The following is a 13,732-nucleotide window of genomic DNA, read 5'->3' on the forward strand; positions in this document are numbered from 1 at the left end:
TATTGTAAGTCTCCTATTGTTATATTTCGAAGTATTTGTATTTCATTTGAACAATTTATATTAAGATTTGACATCGTTTTACCGAATTATAATATGGTTTTACCGAATTATAAATAGTTTACCGAATTGTATAAGAATTTTTTTTGCGGCGCATACCCTATGCAAAAATCCTGGGTCCGCCACTGCGTTTAGCGACCTTCTGTCTGGAGCCTCCGACAGAGGATTTTGTCCGACAGTAGTGCGCTGCGTTCAGGGACCTTCGCCCGTCTTAGGCGAAGGCCGGCCTCCGCCCATCTCGGACGGAGACCCCGACCGAAGACGAAGGCCTCCGCCCACTTCTCACCCTTGTTAGAAACGGATGTTTCAACAGATTCAATGAGCCATCGTGGTATGGCTATACGCAAGCGTAGCCTACGGAGCAGGTCAAGAATCTGATATGGAGATCAATGGTGTTCGCTTGGTCATATATATAAAGCAATAATTAATGTAACAAAAGATTCGACCGAATGTTTATTATATCTAATTTCTTTATAATACTTTATTTATTTGGACGTGTCATGATCGTGTCCAAGCGAAGTGATTTGGACGCGAGCATTTGTCAGTTTCCCAGCTGCGTCAGACACAATTATATTATGCTGTGAGTCTATGATAAAGATGCCAATCACAATGAAATGCTTTGAATTCCAGCTCCTTTGGTTTTCTAGGGAAATTATACTGAGATTTCAACCGGTTCAAACTTGCCTGACAGCGATGGCTTCAGATACAGGGTGATGCTAAACTAATATAGGTTGTTCTGAATGTGAATATATGATGGGGTTGGGGGGCTTAGCTCTTGTCTATTCTCCTTGCTATCGCCGCTGTGCAGGCGAACGTCCTGGTGCCTCCCTTGGCCAGAGAAAGGGTGACCATGGTTCTCTCCTGTCTGCTTGCTGTTCTAAAGTGTTGCCTTGGATTTAGGCCCTGTTCCGCTTATCTTATATTTGACTTTTTCGGTTTCTTTTTTTAGCCAGAACAGTATTTTCTCTCACTTTCAGCTAAGTTTCAGCAAGCTGAACGCCGGATAGTAAGAGGATACACGAAGGCCAAGAGTATATAATACTTCGCTTCGCTGAAAAGCTAGGCTGAAAAGAGCTGTTCGCTGATTTGTTGTGAGAGAAAAAATACTATAGAAATAGCTGATAAACCATGCTGATAAGTTCCAAGTGAACATGACGGATTTAGAAGAGATGAGTAGGACAGAGGAGACTTTTCACCACGCCATGCTGTTAGTGTTGTATGTGGTTAAGCGGGCTGATTTGGGCCCAAGTCAAGTGGGCTGAACTGACACAAAACTACTGTAGCTTGCTAGCTAGGAAAAACTCTCTTCCACTTCTTAGAGTGTCGGCGTGGTCTGATTTTGCTTATTGAACTTCAAAATTGGATAGCATACCCTCGACTCTCAAAACCGTCTAAATTGCCTTTATTCTCTGGTTTAAATTGATTTTTTAAGGTGGTTTTATCTCTCTTTCTTTTTTAAAAAAGATCTAGTAAATACCTAATAAGAAAAATGTCTCTATGATTCTAAAAAATTTGGGAAAAATTCTAGAGACAGATTAACATGATAAATCCAAATAAAATATATAGATCTCATGAAAATAACTCTAGGAGCTCCCAACTTAGATTTTGCTAGGGAAAAATTAGATATATATCTAGAAAAAATTGAAAATTTCCTAAAATAGTCTAATCGATGTATAAATGCATTTTGAAAACTTTCCACAATAAAAACATGAGATGCAACTAGCATCAATGCATTTAATATTAATGTATGTTATATTCAAGATGGTTGCATTTTGTGTTTTTGGTGTGGAAAATTTTGAAAATGCATTTCTACATCAAATACAATGTTTTGTAATTTTTTCTAGAGTAAAATCCAATTTTTGGAAGCTTCCAAAGATATTTTCATGAGCTAAAATTTTTTATTTGGTTTTCCTATGTCTCAATCTATCTTTAAAATCTTTCTAAAAATTTTGAAAAGCTTAGAAGACATTTTTCATGGTTTAGAAACTACTTCAAGTTATGACAGGAGGTAATTTAGACGGTTTTGATAGTTGGGGGCGGAAGGATATTCAACTTTAAATTTCAATAAAATTTAGACCATGATAATAATTTAAGAAGGTAAAATAGACTTTTTTCTTACTAGTTATACTCTTGGGCTTTTTCATATTGTCATGTGGACGGGACCTTTAAACTTTTGATGAAATTATGTGAGAAGCCTTCATGGTACTATACAAAAGTCAGCCCATTCATGGACCTATTCGGACATCATTGGTGTTCACATGGGCATATAAAGCAATGCAATTTTGCTCTATCATAAATTCATAATAGGTGTAAACTTCTCTTTTACAACTAAATTTTGTGAGCAGTAGTTGTACCCCTATATCTAACATGTTGTAAGAATTGGGTGAAACATTCCTTCTCCACAATAGAATTTTTAGTTACATCAATCTACATAGGAATTGCTTTGAAATAATCACCGGAACTCCAGTATTAGTTGATAGTAACTAAAAGTAGGGTTTAGAAGAGAAGATTTTCACACAAATCTTTAGTTCACCAACCGTACCTAGATATTGTACCAAAATATAGTAAAATTGGAGTATAAATTTAGCATAACTTGACGATAACTGAAACTATGGTGTGGTCGCCCCTGTGTCGCCTCTACCTGACGACGCGGGGGGTGAGTGGGGGATTTTGAACGCATTTGTCAGTTTTCCGATTGCATCGGACACACGAATTGTATTATTTGTGAATCTATGATAAAGATGTCGATTACAATGAAATGACGGTTAATATTTTGGAATTCCAGCTCCTTTGTGTTCTAGGGAAATTATACTGAGATTTCTACTAGTTGACACTTGCCTGAGAGCGATGGCTTCAGATATAGAGTGATCGATGCTAAACTGATATAGGTTGGTCTGAAAGTGATGAAGTCTTTGCTGTTGTCTATTTTCTCCAATAAGCTCACCAGATATTATTCCTTCCTCATGTATAAAAGGCCTTCCTTTTTCCCTTTTTATGTGTGTTATACCTGTACCCAAGATATTCTTTACAAATACTTCTCAGATTTAATGAATGTGTTTTGTTGAGTGTGGACACACTGGGGGAGTTTTAATCTTGGAAAAAAGGGATATGTATGTGATTAGAGCAAGTACTTATAGCTAATTTCGGTTCATGTTTCAAAAGCTGGTCCCTTGTAATTGGTGTAAGGAATCCTGATGATCTGCCAATCCTTGCTGCATTGGTGTACTCAGCAGACCAAAAGTCCACAGTTCAGTTCTCTTGTTACGGTGAAGGGTGCTTTGCTGCAGCAATGCAGCACATGTATGACAGTTGTGAATTTAGTGAATAGCAAATATTGGTGCATCACGTATGAATAATTGAGTATCTAACATGTTTTACAATGGTTGGGAAAGTACCATGGTACTTCAAGGTACTTTCATTTTTTCTATTTTTTACCTAACTAATTGAGAAACATTATTTATTAAATATAATTTGTAATATTGAGGGTAGTAACGTAACCGAGTCTGCTTGCTGATCATCCGAGCGACGCAGTACGGCAGCTTCGGGTTCGCGCCGCGCGCCGCACTCCGAGGGTGTTTCCGGCCGTCGAGCCATGCTCCAGTGAAGTCCACACAGTCCAGGAGGCTCTCCCGGTGCCCTTCATGTCGTATGCCTGCACGCGGCGCCACAGGCTCCTGGCATGAACGTTCGCCGGCCACGCCAGGACGAGCCCGCGTGTCGCGTCGCTCACCGCGCGTCGGCCTCGCGCCGCGCGAGCCGGCACTGCTTGCAGCTGCTGTGCAGCACCAGCCGCTCACTCCTCCTGCTCAGGTGGGCACAGCTTCGGTATAGTGATCAATTGCCTTGTCCACGTCGCCATGCAAGAAGCTGTCGTGCCTCTTCTTGACTTCTTCTCCAGCAGCAGGTAGACATGCGCACGCTGCTGGTGAGCTGCGCGCAGGCCATGGAGTCGAGCCTCGCCGGCACGGGAGCCTGCTGCACACGTCGCTCGCGGCGGACATGTCACACGACCCTGCTCGGTCCACGCGGGCCAACACGGCCGCGGCGGGCTCGCTCACTAACCCCCGCTCCTTGCCCCCTCTCCCGGCGCCGACGAACAGCGCCGACAGGTCAGACCCGGGGGACCCCTGTCCGCGTCGTCCTCCTCCGTCTTGGACTCCGCCAGCCCGAACCACGCCTCCTCTTCATCTTGCCCGCGGCCGCCGCCAAGCACCAGGCGGCCCAGCTCCTCATAACCGAAACAAATTACCATCTTTGCCCTTTAGCGAAGGTGCTAAAATTATCATTTGCCCATAACCGAAAAAATAACAAAAAAATAAACAATAAACCTGGACCCACATATTTTAGTATTTGTCCCACTTAATTTTGGTACTGGCCCCCCTATTTAGCAGCTCTAGGTACTTTCACATTGGTACTTCCTATTTCTGTACAATCCGAATTCGTCAAATGGATGGCTTATGTTTTTTTCAACCATTGTAAAATTTCTCTTCCCCTTCCCATAAACAGCAAGCAGCAAGGCGATAATTCATAGAAACAACTGAATAACTTGATTAACATCAATCCACACATACTTAGTAGAAGGCCTAAGTGTACCCAGGGATGAGGGATGGGGAACCTTCACGTCCCTGAGACTGCACCAGCCAGAAAGACAATTCTACCATTCACATTTTGATGGAGCTAAAATTGTCCTCTGCTCGTCTTGTAGTAGGGAATTCCCCGTAGGAAACCGTGAATCGATGTCCGTTAACATCCCTATACACGTGCCCTCTAAGACAGGGGGCAGCTCCTCCAGCATCCCTGGAACCTCTGGACCATGGGCGGACCCAGGCCTAAGGCCACTAGCTAGTGCCGTGGAGATGGGAGCTCGATCTCTTCTGGTTCGTTCTTGTCCCTAATTTCCCAATTCCGACCCTTCTTATAATTGTAGTTTCTATACATTTTGAAAGTTGAAATTACAGATTAGGTTTAATATAAAACGACGAGGGCATCCAAGTTGTAAGCTTAGTTTTTGTTTGTCCCTTCTTTTATTAACTTTTCCATCTTGTCCATCCTGTTTGCTGAAGACATGTAAGATGCGAATAACCAAATGTTCACTAGGTACTTATATTTGATTGTTCCATGTTATATTCTTAACAATTGTATCGCACTATTAGAAAATATAGTTCAAGCAACTTATAAAATTGAAAACCTTCATTGACGAGGACCGCGCGTAGCGCAGTTGGCAAGTTCACAGTGTGCGACGATGCCTACCCGTGTTCGAGCCTCGCTCGGCGAGCGTGGTCACCGGGGTTTTTCCCTAGGACAAAATTTCAGTGTAGCCTCGCGCCCGTCCTCTACAGAGCTTCTCTGCTGATCTCTTCAAGGACGCGTCTTCGAATCTATAGTTACAGGTCTGGTTGTGTATGGGTGGTGTAAGTGAGGTGTGTGTGGTATTGGTGTGTGTTCGTATATCCCAGAACCTTCATTGGCATTAGATATTTTTCAATATGTGGCATGTATGGTGTATTTTTCGCTACTGAATTTTGGCCGTAATCTTTCTCAATTCCTGGGTCTGCCCGCTGCCTCTTGTTAACTTTTACATGCCACGGATAGGCTGACGTGTGGAACATACACCACCAGCCTGTTCGCTTGGTCGTATTTGGTTTATCAACCAATAAACAATGTTTTTCTCTCATACCAAATAAGCCAACAGTACTTTTAGTCATGGCTTATAAGTCAAACAAGCCCAAACGAACAGGACGCACCTCTCTTGCCACCCCATGCTGTTTATGCTGTCTAGGCGAATGTCCTGGTGCCTCCCTCGCCCACATGACTAGACAACAACGTAAATGTGGTGAGCCGACAGAAGCATGAAGAAAGCTATGATGTCTGATCCTTATCACGTAGGGAAACAAGCAGGGTGTGCACAGGTTTGGTTCTGAACTTGTAATAATGCGAAGACGAGGACAGGTGAGTATGGTTTTCTCAAGTCTGCTTGTTGTTCTCGAGTGTTGCGTTGGACTATATATTAGTCTCGCAGCTCTCACCTACTGCAGGATAGAAGGAGGGTACGCATAGGCCAAGGATATAAATAAGGGATCAAGAAGAGGGAAGGAGTAGGAGTGTAGGACAGAAGAGGCCTTTCCTCACACTACTCTGCCAGTGCTGCATCTGGTTAAGCCACTGATTTGGGGCTCAAGTCATGTGGGCTGAATTGACACATACAAAGCTATTGCAGCATTTCTTTTTGAACCTCAAAGCTATTGCAGCTTGCTAGTTAAGAAAAGTCCCTTCCACCCCTCTAAATTGTCAGCATGGTCTAATTTTTCTTCTCAAACTTTTAAACCAGGCATCCTACCTCCACAATTCCTAGAACTATTTAAATTACCTTCCTATCCTAGTTTGAACTTTGAAGTGATTTTCAAGGTGGTTTCATTCTTTTTATTAAAAAAAATCAGTCATTATTAATAGCTGATAATTAACATTTTAAACATGAAAATGTCTAAGATTATAAAAATTCTAAGAAAAAAAATCAAGAGATAGATTAACACAATAGATAAAATATTTAGAGCTTGTGAAAATATTTCTAGGAGCTTCCAAAAATAGATTTAACTATAGAAAAGAATTGGGAAGATTATCTAGAAAAAATATAAAAATTTCCCAACACATTCGAATTGATACATAAATGTATTTTGAAAATTTTCCAAAATAAAAACATGAGATGCAACTAGCATGAATTCATTCAACATTAATGTATGTTATAGTCATGATGGTTGCATCTCATGTTTTTGTTGTGTAAAGTTTTAAAATTTGAAATAAAAAATCAAACTATGGTGATAATAGATAATTTAGGAAGGTAAAATGGTTTTTTTTCCTGCTCGTTATATTTTTGGGCTTTTTCATGTGGTCTGTGATGGATGGGACCATTAAACTTCTGCTGAAATCATGTGAGAAGCCTTTGTGGTACTACATATATACAAGGTTGAGAGCCCAAGTCTATTCGGAGACCCTAAGTTTGTATTAACGTGGGCATATAAAGCAATACAGTTTTGCTATATCATAATAGGTGAAAAACTTCTCTCCTGCAACTGAATTTGTGAGCAGTAGTTGTACAATTGGACTTAAGGCGTTGTAAGAATTGGGTGAAACATTCCTTCTCCACACTTGAATTTTTAGTTACACCAACTCTACATAGAAAGCTTGTATTAAATAATCATCTTAACTCTAGTATAATTTGAATATAAATCAAGGTGGTAGATCACTCTGAAAATACGACAATCAATTGAACAATGTATATTAATATATTATTGTAGTAAAGAGTTGGATTATAAATTTCATGAATGCGTCCTAATAAACTTGGTGCTGAGTGTGGAATACTAGAAAAGGGTTATGTCTGTGATCAGAGCAAGTACCTATTGCTAGTTCCGGTTGGTGTTTGAAAAGCTGGTCGTCCCTTGGAGCTGGAGCAAGGAATCCTGACGATCTGCCAAAGTCCCAGCTGCGTGGCTGTACTCATCGTCAGCAGATCAAAAGTCCACCGTGCATCCATGGCAAGGCCGGTTCGCTTAAACTTTTCATGATTTAGTGTTTTTCTCTTACAACAAATCAGACGTGTGTATATACCATCCCTTGCAAAAATATCTCCGTCTCACCTTCCTTCTCCTTCCTCCAGCGCTGACTCGCTGAGCCCGTGACTGCGAATGCCACGCGACATCATGCTCTGCTCTCTCCTCCGGGTCGCGCTCGCGCCAACGCTCACTGTCCCTGGCCAACCGATACGTACCCCGCGTTGCTGTCGCGGGACACGCAAACGCAACGGAGCCTTGGAGCTTGGACGAGTCGTACTCGTACGTACGTAGCTGGCTGTTCTGAATCGGAATCCTGATACAGCAGTCGCCCGTCGAGCTTTCTTCCATCTCCCTGTCCTGTAATCCTGTTACAGAGAGAGAGGGAGAGCGTCCGGCTTGTCATCCTCTCGGTACCCACCTGGCCAGGCCACCTCTCACAGTCACAGAACGAACCAGCATCTTGCTTTAACCTTCCCTTCCGACGGTACTCTCCTCTATTAGAGCTCCTCCGCCAGGTCCTCGGTCCTCCCAGGCTCCCATCAGCGTCCAACTTTGGCCGGCCGGCCGTGAGAATCGAAACGAAACCGAACCAAACCCCCCTGCTGCGCACCTCCCCCGGCCAGTTCATTCCGCCGCCCATTGTTCCAAGAACCCACCCACCCGATGCGACCCGCTCCAAGATTCCAGCTCGCGACGGCGCCCGGCTGCGCTCTTGCTCTAGCGCCGACGCATACGGCGGCAGAGATGCAGGCCTGAACGAAGTGAGGCTTGTCGTCGGCCGTGTTATTAGGCCAATGGCCCCGCTCCGGGTGATGCTCCTCCGCTTGGCGCTGCTCGCCGTGGCCGCGGTCACGGTCACGGCGGCGGGCGGGGCGCGGCCCAGCGAGGTGGCCGTGGGCGCGCTCTTCACCTACGACTCCACCATTGGCCGCGCCGCGCGCCTTGCCATCGAGCTCGCCGTCGACGACGTCAACGCCGACCGCACCGTCCTCGCCGGGACACAGCTCAACTTGCTCGCCCAGGACACCAACTGCAGCGGCTTTCTTGGGACCATCGAAGGTTGGCCTCCTCTTTGTTTCCCGTCTGTAGTCTTCTTTGTTGCTCATCTTAGTGGTACTAGTGATTTCGAGTGCAAAGCAGATTGAACTTAGAATACCGATTTTGTTTCCTTATTCTAAATTTTGCCTTTTTCATTTTGTTTCAAAAAAAAAAAAGCAATGGTTTTGATTGGAGATCAGCCTTGCAGACTAAATGTTTGCTAATTCGAGTGACCAGTGACTGCTAAATTAGCCCGAACTGTTTTCTTTTAATTGGAATGAATAATGATTCGGCCTACAGTTCCAACTATTCACAAAAGTGAAGTGGTGACCACGAAGAAAAATTCCAGCTTTAGCACTAGCAGCAGCGAGCAAAATGAGGGTAACCAAACAGAGTAACGTGTGAGTGCTCATTTCTGGACTTCTTTAGATGTTTGTTAAGACCTCTACCCTCCGACAGTTTAAACATAGGCCTTCTTGATATATATAAAGGGAGTTTTTTTTTTTTGAGCAACTTACAACGGGAGTAGATGATAGTGGTGGAGAAGATGCCAGCACAATCTGACTTGTGCATCTGTTCTATAGGTATGGCGGTCCTTGTAAAATATTGATCTGCAATCTGCACGCCCTTAAAGAAACAAAGTGGGCGCCACTGCGTGATTCAGAATGCCAGAACTTGCACGTTGAGAGTTAGTAATCAGTAATTACAGTAATACTTATTAGTAGCCTTGCTTTGTTCCTTCCCCGTCCTCTTTTGCAGTATCGATTCTTTTGGCACATGGAGGAAGAAAGTATGTTCTCTTCATCCGTTTTTTTCTGGAAATTCATTCAATTTGCGGTTTCATTGAGTAACCATTGTTGGACTGTTTTTTCCCTGTTTCAGAGTCCCTCTTGGGTTAGGTAACCCATATTTATAGGACCTAAATGTTGACTGCCAAGTGATATTCGTTTCAATGTATTATTTCTTGAGTGTCTTTATCTGTCTGAACTAAGGTCAAGGTGCCCTCTTGCTCATTATTTATACTTGTCAGTCCTCCCTCATTAGTCTAAATGCAATTAATTGCCTGCCTCGTGTCTCATGAGATGATTTGGTAATGTTTAAACTGGAAATGAAGAAAGCAACTGCTACTTGAAATTATGATGATGACCTTGTCCTTTCTTGAGAGTTTTGCTAACCAGACTGTCCTGGTAATAGAAGAGAAACAGACGAAAAGCATACCGGTACAGTGGTACCACAAATGGCACAACATATGAAATTGCTTGTGGTATTCTGTATGGTGCAAGAAACATGTCTTAACTATTAAGGGGCATCCGAGCCTTCACTTTCTTCTCATGCAAGATTCATTTTTTCTTTCTTGTGTCATACATTGAAGACTGCTCCTCTTTGTGTGAAGCAACACTAGTTTTCCTGTTTTTTGTCACATATAAGAAAGTTTGATTAACATGAATCAAGTTTTAGGAAGTAAGATCATATAAGCACAATGAAAACTTACAAAAGTGAAAACTTTGATTAATTAGCTGTACCCGCTGCTCGCTTGGATGGTCCATGAACTGATTTATAAAAAAATTACTTTGTTTCAGCATTGCAGCTAATGGAAAGAAATGTGGTTGCTGTTATTGGCCCACAATCCTCCGGGATAGGCCATGTCATCTCCCATGTTGTTAATGAGCTACATGTACCTCTTCTATCATTTGCGGCTACAGATCCAACCCTTTCTGCATCAGAGTATCCGTACTTCATCAGGACAACCATAAGTGACTACTTCCAAATGAATGCCATTGCTAGCATTGTTGATTACTATCAGTGGAAAGAGGTGACTGCTATATTCGTTGATGATGATTATGGGCGAGGTGGTGTGTCGGCACTTGGTGATGCGCTTGCAGCAAAGAGGGCGAGGATTTCATATAAAGCAGCTATTCCTCCCAATTCAAATACAGACGTGGTCAATGATGTGCTGTTTAAAGCAAATATGATGGAATCAAGGGTCATGGTTGTGCATGTCAATCCTGACACAGGGATGAGAATATTTTCTGTTGCTAACAAGCTCCAAATGATGGCCAGTGGCTATGTCTGGATAGTAACTGATTGGCTAGCTGCTGTCTTGGATTCCTCGACGTCTAGAGATCGTAAAGATATGAGTCATCTTCAGGGACTAATTGTTCTTCGCCACCACACTCCTGAATCTGATGCCAAGAATAAGTTCATATCTAAATGGAATAATGCGGCTCGTAATAGAAGTATTACTTCTGGCTTGAACTCATATGGTTTTTATGCTTATGACTCAGTTTGGGTTGTTGCTCGTGGTATCGATCAATTTCTCAATAGTGGGCAGCAGATCAACTTTTCTACAGATCCAATGTTGCATGATTCTAATGGCAGCACTCTGCATCTATCAACTCTCAAGATATTTGATGGTGGTGAGCAGATGCTACAGCAACTTCTGCTCACAAATTTTACAGGCCTAACTGGTCCAGTCCAATTTAATTCAGATCGCAATTTGGTATACCCAGCATATGAGATCCTTAACATCGGTGGTTCTAGCTCCCGGTTGATTGGCTATTGGTCCAATTACTCAGGCCTCTCTGTTGCTGCTCCTGAAATTTTGTATCAGAGGCCACCAAATACTTCTTCGCTTGCCCAGCGGCTCTACAATGTGGTTTGGCCGGGTGATTCCACCACTACTCCTAAGGGGTGGGTTTTCCCAAACAATGGCCAGCCTCTGAGGGTTGGTGTCCCAATGAAACCAAGCTTTAAGGAATTAGTGGCAGGTGGAAAGGGCCCTGATAATGTGACTGGTTATTGCATTGATATATTCAACGCAGCAATTAAACTGCTTCCTTACCCAGTTCCATGCCAATTCATAACAATTGGGGATGGCAGAAAGAATCCTAACTATGATGACATTATTAATATGGTTGCTGCCAATGTATGTTCTCATTCTTTTTTTGTTGTATGTTACCATTTTGTTGTCAGTCCTCTGATTTGTTTTCATTTCATTTAGTCCCTTGATGCAGCTGTAGGCGACTTTGCTATTGTGAGAAACAGAACAAAGATTGCAGAATTCACACAGCCTTATATTGAGTCAGGGCTTGTGATAGTAGCACCAGTGAAACAAGCAACTTCAAGTGCCTGGGCTTTCCTTAAACCGTTCACATTGGAGATGTGGTGTGTAACAGGTGCTCTTTTTATTTTTGTGGGGATAGTTGTTTGGATTCTTGAGCATCGGAGTAATGAGGAGTTTCGAGGCTCTCCACGACGACAACTTATAACAATATTTTGGTATGCTTCTGTCACTACTTAGGAATGTATTTTATCCTGGGTTACCAAGTCTGGCTTGGTCGAAATTCATTATTTTGTTGGTAATTTTTTCTAATTGACTGACATTTCATTATTATATTTCAGGTTTAGCTTCTCAACAATGTTCTTTTCACACAGTAAGTCCACTAGATCCATCACATGATATTATGCTTAATTCGTCCATGATCCTTTCCCTGTCTGGATGGAAACATCTTGACGAGAAACTCACTGCAGGACAGAACACTGTAAGCGCGCTTGGGCGATTTGTGTTGATCATATGGTTGTTCGTTGTGCTGATCATCAATTCAAGTTATACTGCTAGCTTGACGTCAATCCTCACAGTCCAACAGCTCGCATCAGGAATAACTGGGATCGACAGTTTGATTTCAAGTGGTTTACCTATTGGATATCAGGATGGAAAATTTACCAGAAATTACCTGATTGAAGAGCTCAATATTCCTGAGTATCGATTGGTACCACTAAATACGATCCAGGAGTATTCTGATGCCCTTAAACGTGGACCAAAAGATGGCGGTGTTGCTGCAATTGTTGATGAGATGCCATATGTTGAGATCTTCCTGTCATACCACTGCAATTTCGGAATAGTGGGACAGGAGTTCACCAAGGAGGGATGGGGCTTTGTATGTTCGTCTTTCTTTCTCTACCTTTTCTGTATTTGTTCACCTTGTTTTGATAACTGCTCCCATTGCATCTCATGGAAGCATACATCCCTGTTCGGTACTGCAATTGAAATAATTTATTCTTCTCCATCGTTCTTTACAGGCATTCAAGAGAGACTCCCCCCTTGCTGCAGACTTATCAACAGCCATCCTTCAACTCTCAGAGAGTGGACAGCTTCAGAGAATTCACGACGAGTGGTTCACACGGCCTAGTTGCTCCTCTGATGACAGCGAAGTGGGAGCAACCAGGCTTGGCCTCGGAAGCTTTTGGGGCCTTTTCCTCGTGTGTGCCCTGATATGTCTCTTGGCTCTGGTGGTGTTTTTCATACGAATATGGTGGCAGTATAACAAGTACTCCAATTCTGAAGCTGCTGGTGAGCCCAGTGCAGCAGCAACAGCTGCAGCTGCAGCAGATGCTGCTGCTGCTGCTGCTGCCACTGATGCTGTGGAAAGACAGCGGAGGCCATCACGCCTTGGCAGCTTCAAAGAGATTATACAGTTTGTCGACAAGAAGGAGGAGGAAATTAAGAGAACGATGAAACGAAGATTAAGCGAGAAAGATAACCAAGCTGCAGGATCCTCAGATAAAGATAACCAAGCTGCAGGATCCTCAGATGCTCATTCAGTGCCTTCAGCATAGAACATAGTTCCAACTTCAGTCCTTCAGAAGGCAAAGCAATGAAGCACATATACAGATAACATACTGAATTAGGTTCTCGCTCCTCAAAACATATATAGTATGATAATCTAACTAGCTTCAAACTAAAAGGATTTGTTGTTGCAGTAGGATGATCTAAGAAACCATTTTTTATCAGGATCATTAGAATTTCGTCTCAGATATACTCGGTTTCTATACTAAACAATTGTCCATGGCAATTGAATTCTTTTTCAAGTTGCGCAAAGTGTTATTTTTTCCATTTGCATCTCTAACAAACATCATTTTGAATGGGGTTTAACCAATACGAGCTCTTTTACGGTGCCCTCTAACAACTTAAATCTAAGAGTAACTTTAAGAGTCTCTTTATTTCCTTTCGAATTGATAAGAACAGAGATTTTGGTGAAAAAGATTCTTTCAGCTTCTTCAACTAGATCACTATATGTTACCATCTTCTA

The 13,732-nt window shown here is 42.6% G+C and overlaps 1 protein-coding gene across 3 annotated transcripts; it reads left to right on the top strand.

The window, feature by feature from the left end:
* The first annotated feature begins 7,759 nt into the window (after positions 1–7,759).
* On the top strand, positions 7,760–13,527 carry LOC136528823 (glutamate receptor 3.4-like). Of its 3 annotated transcripts, XM_066521814.1 has the most exons (7): positions 8,406–8,663; positions 9,227–9,330; positions 10,223–11,568; positions 11,644–11,921; positions 12,045–12,076; positions 12,174–12,580; positions 12,723–13,527. In XM_066521814.1, exons 3-7 carry the CDS (start codon positions 10,234–10,236, stop codon positions 13,257–13,259), a joined length of 2,589 nt encoding a protein of 862 aa, XP_066377911.1. In that variant the 5' UTR covers positions 8,406–8,663; positions 9,227–9,330; positions 10,223–10,233; the 3' UTR covers positions 13,260–13,527. The 3 variants fall into 3 exon arrangements, with proteins under 3 accessions (XP_066377909.1, XP_066377910.1, XP_066377911.1); XM_066521812.1 differs by lacking the exon at positions 9,227–9,330 and having other exon boundaries at positions 7,760–8,663; XM_066521813.1 differs by lacking the exon at positions 9,227–9,330 and having other exon boundaries at positions 7,760–8,663; positions 12,174–12,584; positions 12,723–12,966.
* The last annotated feature ends 205 nt before the right edge of the window (positions 13,528–13,732 follow it).

This window comes from Miscanthus floridulus, chromosome 19 (genome assembly GCF_019320115.1).
Source record: "Miscanthus floridulus cultivar M001 chromosome 19, ASM1932011v1, whole genome shotgun sequence".
NCBI classification, from domain to species: Eukaryota; Viridiplantae; Streptophyta; class Magnoliopsida; order Poales; family Poaceae; genus Miscanthus; species Miscanthus floridulus.